At 41.4% G+C, this 21,476-nt stretch overlaps 2 protein-coding genes across 4 annotated transcripts in view; both read right to left on the bottom strand.

Annotated features, from left to right (window-relative positions):
- Window positions 1-12,749, bottom strand: part of myh14 (myosin, heavy chain 14, non-muscle) — a 31,270-nt gene extending 18,521 nt beyond the window's left edge. For 2 of the 3 annotated variants that reach the window (XM_039619462.1, XM_039619463.1), the window contains exons 1-11: window positions 12,469-12,749; window positions 8,466-8,646; window positions 6,310-6,516; window positions 5,183-5,339; window positions 4,222-4,249; window positions 3,240-3,354; window positions 1,957-1,968; window positions 781-873; window positions 618-681; window positions 315-413; window positions 78-221 (exon numbers count right to left, since the gene is read on the bottom strand). In XM_039619462.1, the coding sequence (XP_039475396.1) occupies window positions 78-221; window positions 315-413; window positions 618-681; window positions 781-873; window positions 1,957-1,968; window positions 3,240-3,354; window positions 4,222-4,249; window positions 5,183-5,339; window positions 6,310-6,516; window positions 8,466-8,633 (1,087 nt within the window). In that variant the 5' untranslated portion in view covers window positions 8,634-8,646; window positions 12,469-12,749. The remainder of the gene's footprint in view (window positions 1-77; window positions 222-314; window positions 414-617; window positions 682-780; window positions 874-1,956; window positions 1,969-3,239; window positions 3,355-4,221; window positions 4,250-5,182; window positions 5,340-6,309; window positions 6,517-8,465; window positions 8,647-12,468) is intronic. The other variant, XM_031740753.2, reaches the window with a different exon arrangement.
- A 1,791-nt stretch (window positions 12,750-14,540) lies between these two features.
- On the bottom strand, window positions 14,541-20,348 carry kcnj14 (potassium inwardly rectifying channel subfamily J member 14). The gene is made up of 3 exons (XM_031740763.2): window positions 19,070-20,348; window positions 17,808-18,125; window positions 14,541-16,767 (listed from the first exon to the last, which is right to left on the bottom strand). The coding sequence occupies exons 1-3, from the start codon at window positions 20,126-20,128 to the stop codon at window positions 16,537-16,539; spliced, it is 1,608 nt and encodes a 535-aa protein (XP_031596623.1). The 5' UTR covers window positions 20,129-20,348; the 3' UTR covers window positions 14,541-16,536.
- Between the last annotated feature and the right edge of the window lie 1,128 nt (window positions 20,349-21,476).

The raw sequence follows: 21,476 nt of genomic DNA, 5'->3' as shown, positions 1-21,476 counted from the left end.
GGGAGGAGGAAGGTGATTCATAGCAAGGATTGAAGACACAAAATACTGAATTTTTTTTTCCGCCTCTGTTCTCTTACACATCAACTCCTCAGGGGTGAAGCCCATAATAGCCATGGAGTCCATAGTCTGGGTGAAATTCTCTGAATCGCTCTGACCAGGAACAGGTATCGAGCCTCCACTGAGAAAGCGATACTGATCAGCAGTTCCTAAGAGCAAGTCCGCTAGAGACATAAAATACAGCAAGCTTTAGACACAGTTTACTAGTCGGTTTTGCAAAAAAAGCATATATGTTTTGTAATGACACTTGTACTCACCTCGAGTTTCCTCTGACGCTCCACATAACAACTGGTAAAAGATGTGGAAAGTCCTCTCATCCTTGGCCTGACGGGTGGCCCGGGACTTTTCAAGGAGGTCTGAATTTATATAGTTATGGATATGTGCAACCATTTTAAAGTTGTTTCTAGTACTGTACACAGGTAAACCCTTAAATGCTATTCCAAATGAACATGGACAAGCAAACATCCAAGTAAAAATTCAGAAAGACTGTCTGCCTTCTTACTCCCCTTTGCTGTAAAGGCAGGAGGAAGTGCAGTTTCACAAAGTAAGCAGAAAGATACAGGTTTCAATGTTGGCACCAACAATGTATCCCGCCACGTCAAAATTGATACGAATGAATTTACCCTGAAAAAGTAGGAGAGGTGGCTCATGTTTCAGTTCATTTCTTTTTACACTGACAGCAGAACTTTTCCTATCTGATTAATGAATCAAGTCCACTCTTACAAATCTAGAGGAGTTATCGTTCTTGACAGTCTTTGCGTTGCCGAAGGCCTCCAGTATGGGGTTGGCCTGCAGCAGCTGTCTCTCCAGCTCGCCCTGTGAAACAGAGGAGGCGTCTGATCAGACAAAACTACGGACATGACAGCTTCACAGAAAGACTTCCATGGGGGCCTCTGGACTAAAATGCACACTTTAACACTGCTCTGCTGAGAGGAACTAACGATCTGTTATGTAAAATACAAAAAAATGCATGACTCAGTCTTGAGGAGCAGTGACACATACTGATGCATTTTAGGGCCCAATATAGCATCCAACACACTCACAATTCCCCATCACAAGAACAAATGATTCTCAACATAATTTAAATACTTGTCTCTTATTAGCAATCTGTAATAAGGGAATCAATTGTGTTGCACATTTGCTTTTCATATGTTTAATAACTTCCTTTTTGAAACCTTTTTATTGATTTTTTAAATCAATAAAGGGCAACTATCGACTTGGTTGAGAAGCACTGTTACACAGCGAGATGTGAAGCTACATATTGGCTGATTCAAGCTCGCTGCAATGCATTATTGCAGTTGTCGCACTGCCGATGCAGCAGCTGACGATGCAGCAGCAGCTGACGATGCAGCAGCAGCCAGCGATGAGCATCAAAGGAGGTAGTTACAGGAGATGGTTTTATGGTAAAAACTATCAAAGAATGCCAGTCAGTCAACACAAAAGGCAGACGCACACAGAGAGAGCAAGAGGCCAGCCCTTTGATAGCGACAAAACACAGAGCAAACAATGTGTGCACTGCACACATTAACAAAGCCATATAGTTGAGTATGTACACTTCAAACGCTGTACACACAAACAGCTGCAACAACACACCCGCTCCCACATCATTCAATTGCATCATGTCCAGATTGTGTTATTAAAACCACATCTACAGCAGAAACACTTTGCAACCACCTGCCCGCTGAGTATAACAGTAGTGACTGAACTAACTACCAGAACTAAAGACCCACAAGACCACGGGTTATTCAGATGAAAGTCAGAAAGAAGGAAGATATGATTCTCACTATGAAGCAAGAGAATCATATCAAGACCTGTAAATATTCTACAGGAAGAGTTTCACTTTTAAAGAAGGACTCCCCATAAATAAAAACCCAAGTTTTCTAAATATTTCATACTCACATATTGCATACTCTGGTGAATTGTGTGTTGAAAAAAATGAAGTTTTAAGGGGGAGGAGATTGGGTGGATGGGTAAACATGTGGATTGGATAAACAAACAAACAATAAAAAGACAAATAAGACAACAATCATAACAACAAACAAAAAAACAGAAGCAGGCTAAATCAAATATACAGTCTAGGGCTTCACTGTTAATGAGCAACAATATCAGCAGTGACAGTTCAATGGTTTAAGGTTACTCTGCTTTGAGTTAGTCGGAGTTCATTAGGCAGAAATCAGGGCAGGAGAAAAGCAAAAGTAAGGACAGGGCAGCAAGACAGAGTTAACTCACCCTGTTCACCATAGTGCTGCCTCTTGTTAAGGACCTAGAGCCGTCCATCTGAACATGCAGGCAAGAGAGAAGGACAGTGCAGACGGAAGAAAATGAAGGAAAAACCAGTGCAGGAAGGAAGGTAAGAAATAATACTTGGAACGATTCAAAGAAGAAGCCCACTCCGAGCTAAGATACAATAAACTTAACTTCACCTACAGAAAACCTGGTATGTCTTATAATATCAGTTAACAGGGAAGAAGAAGATAAAGAAGGAAAAGAAAGAAAAGAAGAAGAAGAAGAGTGCTAGCTCATGAAGTTGGATGTCAACAATGCAGGAGCTAACATATGGTTTTATAAGGAAAGAAGCTGACTCGACATGATTGTTAGAGACACAATGCATTTTGGAGAGTAACACTCATGTAATGTAAACACAACTGTTTAATTTACAGCTAAGCTCCACAGGCTACCTTTAATAATCACTTAAAACACTGCAGTGCATGAGTCACAGAAAGTAAGACAATCTTTTTAAGCTGTTTCCACTTTGTTTTTAGCCTTTCTACACTAACAGCCCTCTTTTTAGACCCAAAGTTAACTCTAAGACATCAAGTAGCATCAGTCTTTCTTTACATATACACCAGCTGGGCAGCATTTCACGCTTAAAACATGCAATATTCTTCCTAGATTGGTGATTTAGTGGTCGAAGACTGCCTCATATGTAAACAGCAATGTCAACCTGAAATAGTTGTAACTGGGTTCATTTAAACTGTACAGTATTTGCAGAGTGCAAAGTGCAGAGTGCAGTTATTGGTTTCTCACATCAATCCTTGGTTATTTCTTCACCCATTCTATCCTTCCTGTTATTCCCCTCCTGTTTTATTCCCAAGTTTCTATAAAGCCTTTCTGTATGTGATGTGTTCTCCCAGCTGCTCTTCTTCTGTTCACACTTCTGTTGCACCTCTGCTGTAACATACCTGCACAGCTTCCTTTTTTCTACCCAGAGTGCCACCTTTATGGGAGGAGGCAACATGAGCCAGATACTGGATGACTTTCTTAGTGTTCTCTGTTTTCCCAGCTCCGGACTCTCCTCTGAAACACAAACACAAAACTATGTAAGGAACACAGCTAAATGTTCTGTCTTCAACATATGGTCTCAATCATGAATTGGTATATATAATTTTTACACAGAGAGAATCCACATGAACAAGCGGCCAAACGCACACTCATCACAATAATAAACATTAGAGCCCATGCAGTGCATTCAAAGACCACAGGTCTAAACAGAAGGCAGGTGTGAAGGATATAGGCAATGCTAGTGTTGTTGCTTTTGGAGAATAATGGAGGAGAAAGGAACAAAAATAGCAGCTGTAAAAGATCTGAAAGAATCAGCCGAATCGTTTCACACACACAGACTTTGAGACTGACTCAAGATGAGCCTGATTTGGGAGCTTTGACAATGACTGGAAGAGTCTGGCAGGAAGAAGAGCAGGATGGTAGAATATGAGGGAAGCAAGCAGGTAGGGTGCACAGAGACAGGAGGCTGGCTATATTCACAATATGGTACTGAAGTCTTAGTTCATTTTCTGTGTTATTTTTCTCTCAATTCTAGAAACTGTGTACGTAGCTACATGGAAGAATTACTAAGATGCAAATTTACTCAGCTGAGATTTTTGTTTTTTTCTTGGAGAAAATATAAAATCCCAGATAAAATTCTGAAATTATCACATTTTCCTCTTCTGATGTATATAAAAGGACCAGAGTGTTTTGATTTGCACCACATTTAGCTACAAATATAAACACATGAGTGCACACAGGCCTCAATACACACTAATTAAAGCAAATGCACACTAAATATACAAATGCAGAAGGACTCCAGCAAACACTAGAAAAATGCTCCTCCCAAATGACAAAGCATGTACACAGAGACACACTGATGTCTTGCTGCAGGCTACTCACGTGCAGAGGATTGACTGATCTTCTCTGTCTGTGGGAGAGAAAACACGTCACAAGGTCATGGGGGCGACATAAAACGCCAACCGTTCAACAACAGGTTTGGCTAAAATAAATAAAAATGAATTACATAAATGACATATGATTCCTTGAAATAACACACTGTAGATTGCTCCATGGGAGTGAAGAGGCTTTCTAAGGCATTAGCTGGCTCATGTTATATTAAACTTCCACCCCCACAAACTGGGCATGAAGGGCTGTGGAAATCCATGCAGCCAAATTCTGTGTATTTGAGCCCTTTTTCTCGGGATGTCAGTCACTTCTTTTCAATAAGAGCTGTAAAGCGAAGCTGGTCACCAGCTGAACTGGCCTCTCCAGGCTGCCAAACCACTCAGGACTGGTAGTCAATGGGTGGACACTGTTTGCAACATTGCTTGCATTTGCTTTTAAGATTCCCACGCGCTCAGCCTGGAAGAATTCATACTGGTCATACAGGTTGAATCACCTCGGTAACACACCTACCCTTAAGGAGGTGTGAGGTAGTAATTTCGACTAAAGAGTCTCATCTGCCCTGTTCTGTTACCTCAGGTAGTCACTCAAAGGCAGAGACATTGCTCAACCGACCCTTTCTGTCTCATTTAATAAACTTAGCATGAAAGGCAGGGAGGGCATGAAAAGTATCTGTCAGGAATTGCTATTACATGTAAAGTTATGCGGTTACCGACAACAAATACACAGTTATATTACTGGATTGACTGTTCGTTAAAAGGAGTGCCACTCTTGGAAATCTCAGTTGTAAAAATACCATCCCGTATATTTGTTTTAACTTTTGAGGCTTTTGATAACAGCCAGGAATATACCACACCTCGAAACAGTATTCACAATGTGGCTTAGTGATCAAAGATCACGGAACATGTACAGGGTCAGAGTTGACTAAGAGTTAGAGGTCACAGACAGGGCTAAGTACCTTGCAGCATGCTGCGATAAGCAGCCTCTGATATGGCGTAGATGTGAGGGGGCATCTCGTGGCGTTTCTTGCCTCGGTACATTTCCACAATGGACTCTGTGTAGATCGGCAGGTTCTTGTAAGGGTTCACCACCACACAGAAAAGCCCTGAATATGTCTAGAAGAAAACACACACAGGACAGAGAGATTCACACTGACCTAATTTTACGTGGAGGATGTCAATCTCAGAAGAATATGCCTTACCCTCTCATAGTCCTATTTTTTATACTCTATAATTCAAAAATACAAATTTATGAAGAAGATAGTGAGTTTAATGACTGTTTTTCAAAATCTACAACCTTTCTGACCTCTGACGCACTTAATACAAGTAATTTAGGCCAGACTGCAGTAGACTGACAAAAATTACATGTTCTGTGGGCAGCCTGTATAAAATCTGCAGTATCACGATCTCATTAAACTGTTGCTTTAGCAGAAGGCACAGAAGGGAGGCAACAGTGCTGCCAAGACTGTATAGAGCATCCCTGATTACATATTAATGCACAGGAATGTGCACAGGAGGACTGATTTTAAAAATTCAAAGGAAAATTGCGCCTCTTGTAAACGCAGCCAGTGACGACACAGTGTGTCAACACCAATAAATCTCCCATGATGATTCCTCCAGAAATGAAAGTCATGAAAGCCCCACACACCTATTTTATCCAATATTATGATACACCCTTCGAAGCTATTCCAACAATCTCTCTGCGCTCCTGACTTTCCACCTCTTATTTAGCATCCTCCATTATTTACACACTCATTAACAGGAAGCTCTGCATTTAATAGAGTCAATTTTCTTTATGTTATTTCACTTTAAATGCCACTTCACTGACATCTTACATCTGCACTTCTGTACCCCCACCCCCCCTTTTTTCCAGCAGAAACTGGAGATGCCCCCATAGCTGTCCCACACCCACACAACAACTTTGTAAACTGACTCCACACCTCTCTTACCGATGCATATCAGCTTACACAAGAGATGCCACCGCACTTCACATGTACACAACATCCAGGACTTCACGTGTCCAGCGACTGCTTCCTCTTGCTCATGCATGTGTGTGTACAGTGTGAGCTGTGGTTGGTGCACTCACATAGATCAGGCCAGAGTAGTATCTCTCTCTCAGGTTGTGAAGCACCGATGCTTCGTTGAGGCAGGTGAGGTCGGCCATGTCCTCCACTTTGCTGAAGCGCGGAGGGTTCATACGCTGCACCTCCTCCCTGGACAAGGTCACCCGCCGCTGGCTGTCCGTCAGCTCCACCTCCACCTCATCGCCGCGCTCCTCTCGGATGCTGGCAGACTGGATTTAATAGAAAAAATGTTTAGGAGTTTTCACCTTGTAACTGAGAATAAAATGACACTTGTTTAAGAAAAGGATTTTTGGACAGACTGTTTATTGGATCACAACGATGCTATGAAGATGCTACTTGGCAGACTCAAAATCACTCAGAACAGCTTTCCAAACAGATGACACAATAAAAGTATCTTTGACTTAAAAAAAAAAAAGAAGACTAAACTGTTAAACAGTTTCCTGTATCAAGCACATTAAGCTGTATAGTTCTACTCAGCTCAGAGGAGAACAGAAAGTTATGCCTGCACAGAATTTCATTCAAATAACTTAAAGTTTGCTTAAGAAAACTGCCAAAATGAATGCACACATTTACTACACCTCGGAAGAAAAAAAAGTCCTATGTACATTTACAATACAGCAAACATTGTAACTATATTTAAAAAAATGTTTGTCAGAATGGGACCAAGAGAGGTTTAGAGCATGAGTGTCATTACATTTGACAGCATGACAAGAATAGACGGTGACAGATGAGGACAGAGACGACCTCCTTTGTCACGCTGCTGATCTCGTGCTTCTTGGACAGGAAGTACTGATCTCAAGCTCTGACCATGTTGCAGGACCCTGCTCTGCTGCATTTTATTCTCTCCACTACTTGATATGCACAACACACAAAATGTGTGTGTGTTTGTGTGTGTTTGCATTCATGTGGGTGAATGTTAGTCACACTGAACTACCAGCTAAGAATATGAAACTAGATGACAGTGTGCATGCCTTTCTGTTGTGTGTGTGTGTGTGTGTGTGTGTGTGTGTGTGTGTGTGTGTGTGTGTGTGTGTGTGCGTGTGTGTGTGTGTGTGTTTGATCATGACTGTAAAATGAAGTCAGTGTCTCTGCAAAGGCCTCTTTAACATTGGGAGGCTGAAGGAGCGTATTGTTCTATTCATAGAGCTTTTTTATGAAATGAGTCCAGCAGAGACAGAGAGAGGCTGTGAGACAGGACTTCAAATTCTTATGTCACTTCCTTCAACATGCACACTGCAAACTTGTCATGAGCATTAGACAAGTAGCAAGGTGAAGTGAGACAAATAACATGAGGGCCTCATGATCAAGGCTGTTACAGTTAACCAAATGAGGTGTGAAAAACATTTTAGGTAAATGAAATAAAGATAAATTCTGAACTGAGACATGTGCTTAGTTTTAGTACGGGTCAATGTGGTTAAATGTTTCAGCACAACAAGCATAGCGAGGCTTTTGTTTGTTCTTTTTACTGGAATGTCTAAATGACATCAAGTTTTTTTCTTATTTACTGTAATATCTTTTCTGAGCTTGTGAAAACTTGTCCATGATGGATACACCCACATTTTAATTGTAAAGAAAATGAAACTAAATATTTTTAAAGACTAAAAGCCAAACTGAAATGAGCAAATCACAACTGGAAACTAAATGGAAGTAAAAAATTTAAATGACAAAAGCAAATAATGTAATCAAAATTATAAAATTATAACAACTGTGCCTGTTATACTAACTACACTTAACCCTCTGAGGTCTTATAGAGGTAATCGCTGATGATGACTTAAACCTTACATAGTTACATATGTAAGTAATCATCACAAATCAAAAGTAAATAATACAACAAGATGAAAAAATAGAGCACTGCTATAGTAACAAAAACCTCCTCAAACATAAAAAATGTGACACACACACACACACACACACACACACACACACACACACACACACACACACACACACACACACACACATATACCCTTGTCTGTGCCTGACCTGTCTGACACACCTTTAACTAAGGGCACACACTCAGGGCCAATAATTCACCAGGGGATTAACAAACTCAGACAGTGGAAGGAAGGAATGAGAAAACAAGTGAAACTTGTCTATTGTGTTAACATCCTGCAAGTGAAATGTTTGTGCTCGTGCACCGCATGTCATGGCAGCTCACCTCGAAGCCTTGTTTCTCTGACGGCACCCACACCAGCCTCTTAGCTGCCCAGTCAGCCTGGCTGGCAGCAGAGAACATAGAGTTGTTGGAGTTGGGAGACCCTGGCGCTGTGCCCGATGACAGGAAGCGGGTGACATCGTTGGCACCGCCCCCCGTTGGCCTGGACATGGTACTTCTGGCACTAGGTAAGGAGAGAATTAGACATGAAAAAAAGGGCACAGTAAAAAGTCATTCCCTGTTGAGCCACTTCTTGCCACAGGCCTACAAACTGGAGCTGTGTGGAGGATATAAAGGACTGTCGTACTGTGATACTGATGTGATTCTGTGCCAAGACATCTCACACTTGATGTGCAACCAACCACACACCCACATATATAGGAAGGGCAATAGTAGCACGCAAGCCATATCCAGCCGAGTTTTGGCCAGAGATGGCCTAATTGAAAGACACAGCAAATCAAGGAGAAGACAGGAATGAAAGAAAGACAGAGAGATGGCTGGGTGGAGAGCTGGAGGGGTGGAGGAACAGCAAGATACATCAATCCACTGAGTAAACTGACATGACAGTGAAGAGGGGGAGGGATGGGAAGGGAAAAGGGTGGGAAAGCAGTAAGAAGAGGAGATCAAAATGGACTGGATCTATTGTTAACTTGAAATAGATGAAGCACTAGAGCCCACTGGACTCAGCAGAGATAAAACTGTAGAGGCCCTCTCACTGAGGACTTAGACACAGTGGTGCCAAAATGCTGATTCACCTTAAGGGCTGGGGTCCTGTGGAAGACGAGGTGACAGTATAAAAGTGGCTGCTACTCTAACACATGAAGGCAAACTATAGCCAGGATTACTGCAGTACTACAGCATAATACAACCACAGTTACTCAGACAACTAAGAAATATACTAGGAGGGGCAATAAAGCCAATCAGAAAAGCCTGGTTTCAGGTGTGGGAGCTGCTACCACTGCTTTATTTATTTTATTCATCACTTAATCAGAAACAATCAGTAAAAACAAATCAGAGGCTCCACATTTGAAAAAAGGAATATTTGATGCTATTTTAATCTCTTTGAATCTCTGAAAGTAAAGTGAAGACATTTTGAGTTGATATTGTGAGCTGCTGACATGATGATGTACATTATTATAAATTATTACATTATGATACTTTCTGATGCTTTCTTTAACAGACCAAAAAAATTAATCTAGAAAAAACCTGAAATGCCAAAAATGGGCTGAGAGTATGCTGAACTGAAATCTATGGCAACAGCAGAGATGCTCAGAGTGGAGTAAGGTATAGGTACTTTAGGTGGCTTCGTTAATGCCAAGGGGTCACCACAGCAGATGGTTATCCAGGTTTTTTGATTTAGCGCAGATGTTATGCTGGATATCCTTCCAGTTACAACCCTCCCATTTATCTAGGCCTGGGAATGGGAATGGAGGAGCTTGTAACCCTCAGGACTGGGTTTGTGTCTCCTCCTGGTCTTAAACTGCAGATGTTTCATGTGTAAAGCAAATTTGTTATAACAGCTAAAAAAAAAAAGCTTTTTAAACCTTATTTTCGGGCCAAATTTATACTTTTTTAGCAGATTTGCCTGGTGATTCTATGGACACATTTCATTTTTGTCCTCATGAAAACTGATATTTAAGTTGGTTTAAATAATGTTTTGTTTTGGGGTTTTTTAATCTACCCAAATAAGAGCCAAGAGGTGTTTTAAGACTTTCCATATCTTCTATTGAACCAGGAAGCTAAACTCTTGAGATTAAGACCTTTTTGCAAAAGAGAATCTTAATCTGGGTTGAGACAGGAAGCATTAACCAAGCAGGTTTTTGATAACGGGAGAAACTGAATCTCCCAGAGAAAATCATCTTAAGCAAAGGAAAAAAATGTTAACTGGACAAGAAGGGCCAGGGTTTGAACCTGGGACCTACCTACTGCACCACTGACAGTAAGATGGTTTTATTATCTGTTAGTTAACAGATAATTACATTCCCTAAAATGACATTAACCTTTTGAATAGAGGTCATTTTTATTTAGATACATTAATTGATAAAAATAATCTTTCTAGCATCCCAGCTTCAGTTATTAGGGTCACATTAATATAAATCTGTGGCATCTAATGGCCTGAATGGTGAGTATGCAGGTGATTTTTTTGTGTGAGGTCATTGATATTATCAGAATTTAGTTTTATAAAAGAATGAGCTAACACAAGTTCCTCTGACACAAGCACAAGGGATTACCTTTGAACAAGTCAACTCTTTTGTGCCGTCCTATAGGGTGAGTGTGTTAGCTTTAGGCCTATCCTCCATGCTTTGGCAGGTATGTCATCAAGCTTGATTCCTGCTATTCATCTCACTTTTTTTGGCTCGTCTGTCCCCAGCCCTGTGATTACCATACCTGTAACTCTAATACAACTGTGGGTGTGGAGTAAACATGTTGATAAAAGAGTCGCCACCACCCAGACAGTCAGTATGGAAAATATGTGATCCCAGGGTGACATAAAACAGCTGTGCAGCTGTTATTAAGTTCAAACTTCCCACATGTGCCACTCAGCCCCAAGTCTATTTCTTACGACTTTCTCATATTTCTGGGTAATGTAGTTTTAAATAAATATAACTACAAACACTTTATTTGCCTGTGACTATATACAGACTATTTCCAGGAAAAGAGAAGGCACATGGGTTTACCGCAGCCAGCATTGATGTAGTAATGTAGAAACATGTCATGTCAGTGAATCATGTGGCTGACTAATATGCATTTAATACCTCTAAATGCCACAAAGAAATGTGCTCTATCGGGGTTGGGGTAAAACTTATTAGTAGCCAGAATGTATTGTTAGTTTTGGGCTTAGAAAAAACAAATTGACATATGAATTATGTCTCTAGGACAAGAAAAGGCATGAGATGTGACCTGTTTCCACAGACTATTCTTCAATCAGCCCTATCTTCAGTCAGGTCTTTGCATTGTCAGCTCTGCAACTGTAGTGCACGATGCTGCTGAGCCTCATCGATGCCACCGATTAACTTGGAGCAAACTCCTTGCACAGGCGGTCGTATCCCAGGCTGTCGCAGTACATCGTGGACTAAAGCAGCAAACTCGTCCCGCAGCAGCTGGAGTTGCCAAACCTCGACTGCTCTCCTCCATAGCAACACCCTGAACACTGAGCAGCAGCCCTTAGACAATACCTTGTGAGTTTGAACTGAGGTCATTCACTGCGGGGGTCCTCTGCTCTCTGTATGTGTGCGCGCGTGTAATTACTGTGTGGGTGCTTGCGCGTGACCGGTGGGGGAGCTGGAAACGCCTTTTCTTCAGCTTTGATGCCAAGTGGCACACAGCATCGGGGATGATACCGTGGCATCTGCGCACTTAAAGCGGACACGTTGAGGAAAAGGTGACATTATTATTTTAAAAAAAACACCCACTGGCTGTAATAATTGCAGTGCGGCGCCTGCAGGAGCAGTCCAGCTGCGGAGCTAGAGCCCTGTGAACTAACCTGCATTTTTAAACCGTAGCTTCAGCGCAAATGGGAAAAAAACCTGACGAAGACAACCACACCTTGAACGTAAGACATGAAAAACCATATGGGCCCCAGCCTTTAATTGACTGTGAACGGCATGCATGTGGCAGCCACAAAAACAGCCTTTTTCCCTATCAGCATTATTATTATTATTAATAATAATACCACCATCATTACCATTATTACTATCACACAAAAATCACAGTGGACCAACAGATTATGGTAATATGGGTCGGAATGTTAAAAATAAGGTCGTAAGATTGGTTTTCTTGGCCAGACTTCAGGTCATTTCGATGAAAGGCTCTTTTAGCACAAAGACCAACCCTAAATTAAATGCCCCCAGCCCTTCTGCTGTTTCACATTTAGGCGTTAAGCCACCGCATTTAGACTAACCATACGAGGTTAGCCAGCTCCACTAAAAAAAAAATATGATACGTTGAGGATATTACACTGGCTATTTACGAGTTGGATTAGAGTAAAGGCAATTAAATGTCTTACCTTCAGGTTCCGCTTTGAGGTGTGGATAAGGCTGCGGTGTGAGGAGAACCGGGATGAGGCTGTTTCTTGGGTTATTTTCCTGCCTGATAGGTGTGTAGCGTACCGCATATGCGGCTTTTATCATTGCATTGCTCTCACAGTGGAGCAACACACACTCCTCGGTGAGAATAAAATAGACAGAGAGCACTGAGGGCAAGGCGGCGGCTTCAGCCTCGGAGAAGGACTTCCTGCTAGCGGACCAACCAAGTACGAGCAGACGGGTTTTAGACAAGTCTAGAGAGAAACGAGTCCAATCATACTCTAGAACAGAGCCGTAGACCCGCCCCTTGAATACGACGGGAGCTTTCCGCCCTAGAAAGGGCATGAAGCGCTCACGCTGACGAATCGAGACAACAGCAGCGCAGACGTCTCCGCCTTTAACCAATGCTAACTGCCGTGAGGCGGGGCTTCTTCTGAATGACATGGCAAACAGCAAATCAGAACGCTGGAGCAGGTGCCGTGCGGCGCTCTCGCGCTACAGTAGGGGGATTTGCGCGCTCTTTGTTTACCACTGACTGGCAGCGAGTGTCCCCAGACGCTGATCTGGGATCAGATTCGTTTGACTTTACCTTCAAGCTCAACGCAGGGTTTCTTGGAAAGATCTGATTCAAGGTGCCTGATTCAGATCATCCCAAACCTGCAAGAGTAGCAGGGTTAGTAAATAAGTAAATATTTACACCAATCATATCAGAGTAATAGCGAGAAACTATGAAATCTCAACTTCTGCTTAAAAATTATATATTTGTTTGCACACAGAAAGCAACGCATATATTAAATAATATTAAATTTGGCAATAAAATAAAATAAAGTTAAATAATAGAGAGTCTAGTCCTTGTATTTGTGACTGTAACAATAATACTGTACTGTATAGTACTCTGCTTTGGTAACTATTGTCCATGATGTAAATATGTAAAAATTGTGCTTCTATTCTGTGTCCTGTTCTGTTTGTATATGTGTGCTTTTGCTGCTGATACAACCAAATTTTCCCTTGTGGGACAATTAAAGGATTATTCTCTAATACAGACCTCCTACATGTCACAAACTTAATAAAATCTAAAAATTCCTGAAAACCTTTAGAGAATGCCCCCAAGAGGAATTACCATAGCATAAGCAGGAAAACTTTCTTTTTCTGTTCAACTTGGCATGTTTTGTTTTTTTACCCCACCCATTCGTTCATTGGGTGGGGTGGGTTTACACCTATGGGTAATTTAGAATCACCTGTTTATCCAGTTCCACTAATTGTATGTCTGTGGACTGTGGGGGGAAGCCAGAGCACCCAGAGACAATCCACGGAGACACAAAAAGTCCGCAGCCAAATATTGAAGTCAAACTCAGGACCTTCTTGCTGTGAGGCAACAGCGCTAACCTGTGCCATTGTGCTGCTTGCTCAGTAAAAGAAAAAAAAAGGAAACAAGCTGAACAACAGTGAATAAATGATTTGCATCAAACCCTTGTTTATATTCCCTAAAAAAATCATATTTGGTTGACTTGGTTACATTTATCATCCGTGCCACACCTGCTCTGTGTCCTTTTGGTCTGAACACAATTCTTTTCGCAGGCTGCGTTTTTACGTCTGATTCATCAGCAGTGATATAATTTTCATGTAATATTTGAATTTTGATAAGAAAATAAGGGGTAAACATATTAATCAAGTTACACTTGATTACTACAGTTTCACTTACACCATAAAGTTTTTTTCCCCTTTACAAATAACTCAGTAACTGTTTAGTTACATTTTCTGTAATTGGCTGAAATAATCACTGAAAGTACAACACAAGGAACATATTCATGTAAAATTGCTGCAGTGGAATGTCCTTTTAAAACATATACAGGCTTACTGGGTGAAGCACAGAGTGCAAGGAGAATAAATAATGACACACCCAATAATCACAATTGAATCCCCATGTTTTATTTCTTCCATAACACAGTTCTCTTTTTTCTGGAAGTGCTCTGTGCCTGAGGCAGCTCTGAAATTATATATCTGTCTGGTGGAGCAGAAAAAAAAATTCTCCTCAGAACCCCCCCCCCCAAAAAATCCTAGAACAGTAGCTTTTGTCGATTTCATCTCACTAATTTATTTAAAAAAGAGGTATTACATTATACTACTCTGTGCTTTACACTATGTATAAAATGTACTGTACTGTGAACAGTGAATCCAAATCAATCCGTCTTTTTCTTTCTGCTGTGTTTAAAAAGTCCCATCATAGTAAAGTGATGGTGCTGTAAGTTCAAGTTACATTTCATGGAAGTGGATGCAGGGAGAAAATGACATGACCTCCTGTGCAGCCTATAAATAGAAAATGGTAGCCATAATAGAGAAGTGAAAGGGAAGACAGACATGGAACAGCATTAACACTATTTGTAACAGATAATATGTTATCAGTCAGAACACTGCGATCGATGCACTGAAGTTAGCCTGTGCTGTTCCTGCAACACTACTGTGCTTTTGTAAAGTTTCATCAGTGATATTAGTCTCCATAATTAGTGCAAAGTGCAAACAACAAGTTTCCAGGTTGTGCGTCGGACAGGCTGATTACTGGTCAACACTCAATACGGCATTGCCGTCCCCACACTTTGCCAACACATGCTGCAATCAAACACTTACATACTGAGGTGGCATTATTTACTCTTAATTATTAATGTTGAAATAAACAGAAATATCTCAGGTGCTTTGTAATATATCTAGAAAGTGCAACTATTACATAGCCTACAGTATATTACAGGTAAAAGATTCATTCATCACTGCACGTTTATATGGGGACTGCTCAGTTTTTTTCATCTTAGCAGATACTGCAAACTAAAAGTGGTTGTCTTGCAAATGCACATGATAAAAAAAAATACAATTCAAGCACATTTTCAACATCATGCAGCTGCAGATGAAGGGACATTTGCAAAATGTCTGCTCTGTTATGAAGGCACCACCTACCACCTAAGGAAATTACATTATTTTATGAGCCAAAAAAACCCAACAACCCAGATTTAATTTTCTGTGAGTCTGATGTAGTTTCCAGTTGGATCTTCATCCACTATTTGCAGACATGTAGAAATGGAAAGATGCTGGATGTGAGTGTAGGTCTCCAAGGCTATTGCCTTATATTCAATATTCAGTCTGCACCACCAACACTTAAAAGATTACAGTATTATAGCTCAGTTAAAGTGTACAATAATGCAAAAAAAGCACACCAAAACAATAGCGAGGCTGCTTTTACAGACATAAGAGATAACAGCATACTTTGATAGTAGCGCCATAAAACAATGCATGGCGATAATCACATCTGGATCACCCTATAATCATGCTATTCCACTCAACACAAAATGTTAAAATCAAGAAAAGTTTACAATCAGTGAACATCTTTTTCTTTGCATCACACATGGAAAAAAGCCAAAAAACAAACAACATAGAGAAAATACATCTACATGGAACAAACATCTCAAAACCGCTGCTAGTTTAAAGCTGTTTCTCCATGTTACTGTTGCTCTGCTTTGGCTTATCTCAAATACATTCTCAGTCCCTGATGCCAAAAAGTGCATAATCCATACTTACCATAAGAAAATAAAAGAACAAAACTGATAAGTGAGCATCTTAGTGGAATACATTCCTCAGAAGCTAAAACACTACCTCCAACAGAGGTCAAAATCTTCCCTTCATAAAAATTGAGGGTCAATTGCATGTTGTAGCCACCATGGGGCACTGTTGCATACCCTTGTCAGTCAGGTATTAGAGTCAGACTGTGTGCTGTGGTAGTGATGGGCCAGATGTGAGACTTAGCAGTTTTCAATGATTTTGAAAGATTGCCAGGACCAATTAGACAACTAGGTCAGTGTACTAAACCCAACTCACCAAAAGAGTAACCCCAAACTTCCTAATGTTCGCACTAAATATTTCTTCCTCTTCTAATCACTGTAAATAGCGTTTCTTCCTATCCTTTATTGTACACTGGTTTATTCAAGGCTCTCTCTACTATTCTGTCTCCCATCATCATATCAGTTCGTTCTCTGAAGTCGGTTTCCTGTCTTTTTCCCTTCCGTTCAGTTGTAGTGGAGATGTTCTGCCAGGGATTGCCTCCGGGTCGGTGGGGAGGCAAACTCAAGGTTTTGACCCAGCTCACCGTCAGGGGAGGCAAGCTGCAGAGCTACTTCGTTCTCATAACAGAATGACGACCGTGAACTCTGAATGTACTTCTGCTCGGCCAGATCTTTAGCACTGCAGGAAGGTGTGTTTGGGATTTCGTAGGTCCGATGGAAAAATGAGTAATCCACCTGGAAAAAAGTATAGAACAGTGACTTTTAGTTAAATGCTCAAAAGGCTCAAAATGACAGTACTACCCTGCTGATGTTTAGTTGAAGAATGTTTATTGCTGAATACAAGAGGCTACTTTTGAGTGCTTCCTTATTCACCTGCATGTTTGAGTTGACATGTTTTTGTATGCCGATGCCTCTCAAGATCCAATCCTAAAGTGACTTTTGTTCTCTCCCAGGAGCAAAACAATACATATGTTATGTAACGTACAATTAGGGCTGATAGAATTTTACTTTTGCTGATGCTTAATTTTAAAATCTGTGTAATGCTAAATTTCTGATGCTTTCTGGCTGATGAAGTCTGGCTGTTCTGGATGCATCATCTCTTGGTTGTTTCTGTGCATAGCCGGGATTCTCGGTCTGCATTTTCATGTGCTTTGTCTCAAGCCTTTGACCAAATATCTAGCTTCTACTTTGCAGACAGCAAGGAAACACACGTTAACACCAAACAACATGTCAACACATGCCAACTATTGAGAGTGAAAACATAACTTCTTGACTGTTATGAACACATTACCATGGTGGTGGTATTTCCCTGCATGTAGCTATACTTGTTAATGTAAACATGCTGAAAGTAGCAAGTGTGAAATGAAAGTATGCAATCTGAGATATAACAGCAGAACTGAGGGAAGAGAATGACTCATAGCCTTCAGATGAAGGATACTACTTTGGTCAAGCATTTTTAATTAACGCAAAATGTTACAGATTGACTAACTATTACCCAATCAGCAGCTTAGACAGGATTAAGTTGATTATCAGGACTATCAAAGTTTTAAACATTGACTCCTCTCTCTTTTTGGCACCACTGAGGCTTTGCTACTGGATGATAAATGGAGAAACACACTGAACTATATTTAGTTTGCTCAGCTTCACTCCTATTTTATCATAAAACCTGGTAAAATAGATATGAAGTCATGGCTATGCATCAGTGATGACTTAAAATGGTCTTAGATTTAAAGACTGGAAGCTGTGTCAGGATTAAATGGAAAAAGAGTTTTTACCTGGTAGCCATCTTTCCTCTCGAAGAGCACTGGTTCAAAGCGGTGTCCCCAGAGGATTTCAGTAGCCAGATAGGAGCTACGGCACTGCGTGGTCATGGCTGTGGCCTCCACCATGCCTTCAAGTATGACCACCACCTCCAGGTCAGAGTCGTTCTCCAGCGTTTTTTGGTCCATCTCAAAGAAAGGCGACTCTTCATTGATTTCATGGACAATTGTTACAGGCGAGACCAAGAAGATGCGGTCAGTGCCGGTGTCAAACCCCACGTTGATGTCCACGTTGTCCAGTGGGAGGTACTCTCCCTCTGGTGTCACCCTTGACTGGGAGCAGGTTTGAAACATAAAATAAAGCACAGTCATTATTTGGTCCATATAACGTCCCACATCAGATATTTCAGTTAATTAAGGCTTTTGGGGAAATATTAAAAAGAAAACAGAAAGATTTTTATTATTGGAACAAAGGTTAATTAATTACATCATGATATCACCTTGAAGGTAACACTTGACATTTTCTAAAGGTAATCTGATGAAAGCATTGTAAATTAATACCGAATTGCCTAGCATTTGGTTATTATATTCAGCTGAATCTCACTATGCAATTCTTTAGTCACCTTGCCAATCCATAGGCTTATCACTCACCCAACCTTGCTATTGAACAATATCCAGTTTTAGCATTCACAATTGTATTCCCTTCATCCTCAAACTTAATCCCATCTGCCCTGCCTAAACTTTGATATGGTCATGCTATTAAAAGAGATCAAATTCTCCACGCTGCAGCCAAAATGCTCTACAGATTTTGATCCTACAGAAAAATCCAGAGGGAACACACATGCAAACTACTGATATAAGGACAAACATTAGGGTAAACTTCAGTAGTCATAGAAAACAATCACCGAACCCACAGAGATACAGTATACAAGAGGAAATGAGATGACGAAGGACAATGGTCCTCAGTTAAAGAATTGTGGGCAAGTTAATCCATGGTAAATCTTCCTAACCCCAGAGGGAAAATAAAACAAGCTCTCATTAACTACGGTCCACAGAATACGGGCCAGATGGTCTCAGTGCTCTCTCTTTCTCTCTACCGTGACCTTTTTTTTCCTCTACTGCTCTATCACAGTAGCAACCTCTATTATTTGGTGCATTCCTGACTTTTCCCTGTCTCCGTGACAATCACCAGATAACTTCTTTGACCTTTTTCATGTCAGGCTTGTTTTCTGGCCTCCTTTTTCAGCAGTACGATTATTTGTATTTTTTCCTCTTACCTTCAGTAGTTGTGCTCTGACGTGTGCTTCTACCAGGTGGCTTTTGCGTAGGTTTCCGACCCTCCACATCATACAGAGTTTTCCATCTCTCAGCGCCACTACAGCCGTGTCGGAGAACACCAGGGTCTCGTTGCGCTTCTTGGGCTTGGCAATCTTTGCCATGACTGCCCCGATTATGAAGGCGTCAATTATGCAGCCCACAATGCACTGCAAAACGACCGCCACCACCGCCAGGGGACATTCTTCGGTCACACTTCTGAAGCCATAACCGATGGATGTCTGCGTCTCCAAGGAGAACAGAAAGGCTGCCATGAAGCTGTTCACCTGGAAGAAGCATGGCTCCTCAACCACTGCCTCTCTATCAGACTCTCCTCCAGAGCCAGCATCTCCTGATCCTGGAGATGAACTTGAGCTGGGGGTAAGCCGAATGGAGAGGTCTCCATGTGCGGAGGCAATGAGCCAGAAGGCAAATCCAAAGAGCAGCCAGGAGAGAATGAAGGAGAGAGTGAAGATGACCAGCATCCATCGCCAGCGGATGTCCACGCAAGTGGTAAAGAGGTCACTGAGGTACCGCTGGCCCCTCTCGCTCATGTTGACAAAGGTGACGTTGCAGCGTCCGTCCTTGCCCACAAAGCGTTGTCGGGGCCGGCGGGTTGAGCGCTTCTTGCGTCGCCGGCTGGTAGTGGAGGGGGAAGAGAGTGAATCCTGATCTGATGAAGAACGGCCTTCCCCTCTCCCTCCTACACTACTGCCTCTTCCACTCTTGGGCCCTGAACACATTCTTCCTCCTCTCAACCCACCTTCTCCTCCTGCATCTCCTCCAGCTGACTCTCCAATGGCACCATGCCTCCGGGCATTGTTGGTGTTGCTCTGAAGAGGCAGAGCTTTGCCATTGAGGGCATGGGTCGGAGAGGGGCTGGTTGGGGTCCCTGACCCCGCTGGGCTCCCCCCTCCGCCAGATGTATCTGCAGCACTCTGTGCTAGCCTCATGACCTCCTCCTCCTCCACTGGCCCATCCACCACAGCACTGAAGCGTCGTTTTACACGTGCTGCCCCCATTATCTGCTACGAGTTCTCTGTATTTATAAGTGTGCCTTGTTTATCGATGTAATGAATAAGCACCTTGATACAGTCAGTGAAATTATGTGTGGTGTTAATGTCACAGTCAGTCTCTTTTAATACAGAGATAATTGTAGGTCCATGGCACCCAATGGTAACCAGAGGATAACACCCTCCAAGGCCATTGGTCAGTCACTTTCCTTAGTGTCTCTTCCACAACTTTTTATTCTGTTTCTCTGTACAATCAGTCCTTTCAGTAATGGATTCCACGCAAGCTAATGGGCTTTCTTGTAGTGTGAGTTCAGTAACAACCAATGACCTTAAATCACAGTCACTTTAGTGAAATGAGGTGAGCTGAAAATAATGACTTCAATAGTAGCCCAAAGAGTCCAACTCTGTGATCTGCAAAATTTCATTTGACAAGGAGTGGTAGAGCTGGGCTAACTTCGACATACATCAGAAAAGCATGCAGGATTGGTTCTATATAGTTGAAAACACTGAAAGGATAGTCTTGAGGTTTTTTGCTCGAGCAGGACTCATTTGATAAACACTTCAAAAACTATAAACTGATAATGCAATGGAGCAAGACAATGGGATAGAAATGTGATGATATACAACGTAAGCAGAGAACACAAAGCCAAATTCAGGTCAAACAGTATGATAACTTCCAACATGCAGTCGAAACAAGAAAGAAACATGCCAATTCTTACGATCAAACTTCTCTCCACTTTCACAACCACTTGAGAAGGGCATGAGGAAAAAGACAATACAAAACCATCAAATCTGTACTGTTATTATTTATCATTCATAATTCATTGCCAAGATATCTTAATTCAGCTGGCTTAAGCTATTCTCATCACTTTCTTTCACGGATAAAGGAAATACAACTTTTGTTCCCAACACCAGGGACCCAACTGAAAAAAAAAACATGATTTGTTTGCCATTTCTTTTCCAATCATGTCACTGCTTTTACAATTTCACACGTTCTTTTTAAGTGTCTGCAAAACTGTTTAATGGCCATTGTCAGATTCTCAAAGTATTTTGTGCACTGCCTCCTGGATAATATTGGCCAATAACTACATTTACAGCCACAACAAAGATATACCTCAACACAGCTCAGCGTTAGGGCTGAGAAATCACCTACGCCTGACAACAGATTAGAAAAAATGAAGAAAACAACAGAGGATGATTATTTTGACTATCTCTAAAGTTACTTAGCTTTACATGGAAGATTTATAAAGAGTCAAAAGTTGAGTACAGCAATCACCTGATTTGATCTGTTTTCTGCAGAGGTCAACTCCAGAGTTCACAGGTCAGGTGTATGTCTAAGCAGGAGGCTGTAACAGTT

Source organism: Oreochromis aureus, linkage group 11, assembly GCF_013358895.1.
Source record: "Oreochromis aureus strain Israel breed Guangdong linkage group 11, ZZ_aureus, whole genome shotgun sequence".
Lineage (NCBI taxonomy): Eukaryota > Metazoa > Chordata > Actinopteri > Cichliformes > Cichlidae > Oreochromis > Oreochromis aureus.
The sequence above is the reverse complement of the archived record's forward strand: the minus strand, read 5'-3'. Positions and strand labels throughout refer to the sequence as shown.

Bases quoted from the DNA above. Each gene is read 5' to 3' on its own strand.
- kcnj14 (XM_031740763.2), bottom strand. From the start codon at position 20,128: ATGGGGGCAGCACGTGTAAAACGACGCTTCAGTGCTGTGGTGGATGGG. The intron at 18,126-19,069 runs GTAAGAGGAAAA...ACCTGCTCCCAG, and splicing joins TCAGAGCACAACTACTGAAG to TCAAGGGTGACACCAGAGGG. The intron at 16,768-17,807 runs GTAAAAACTCTT...ACTTTTTTCCAG, and splicing joins AGAGGAAAGATGGCTACCAG to GTGGATTACTCATTTTTCCA.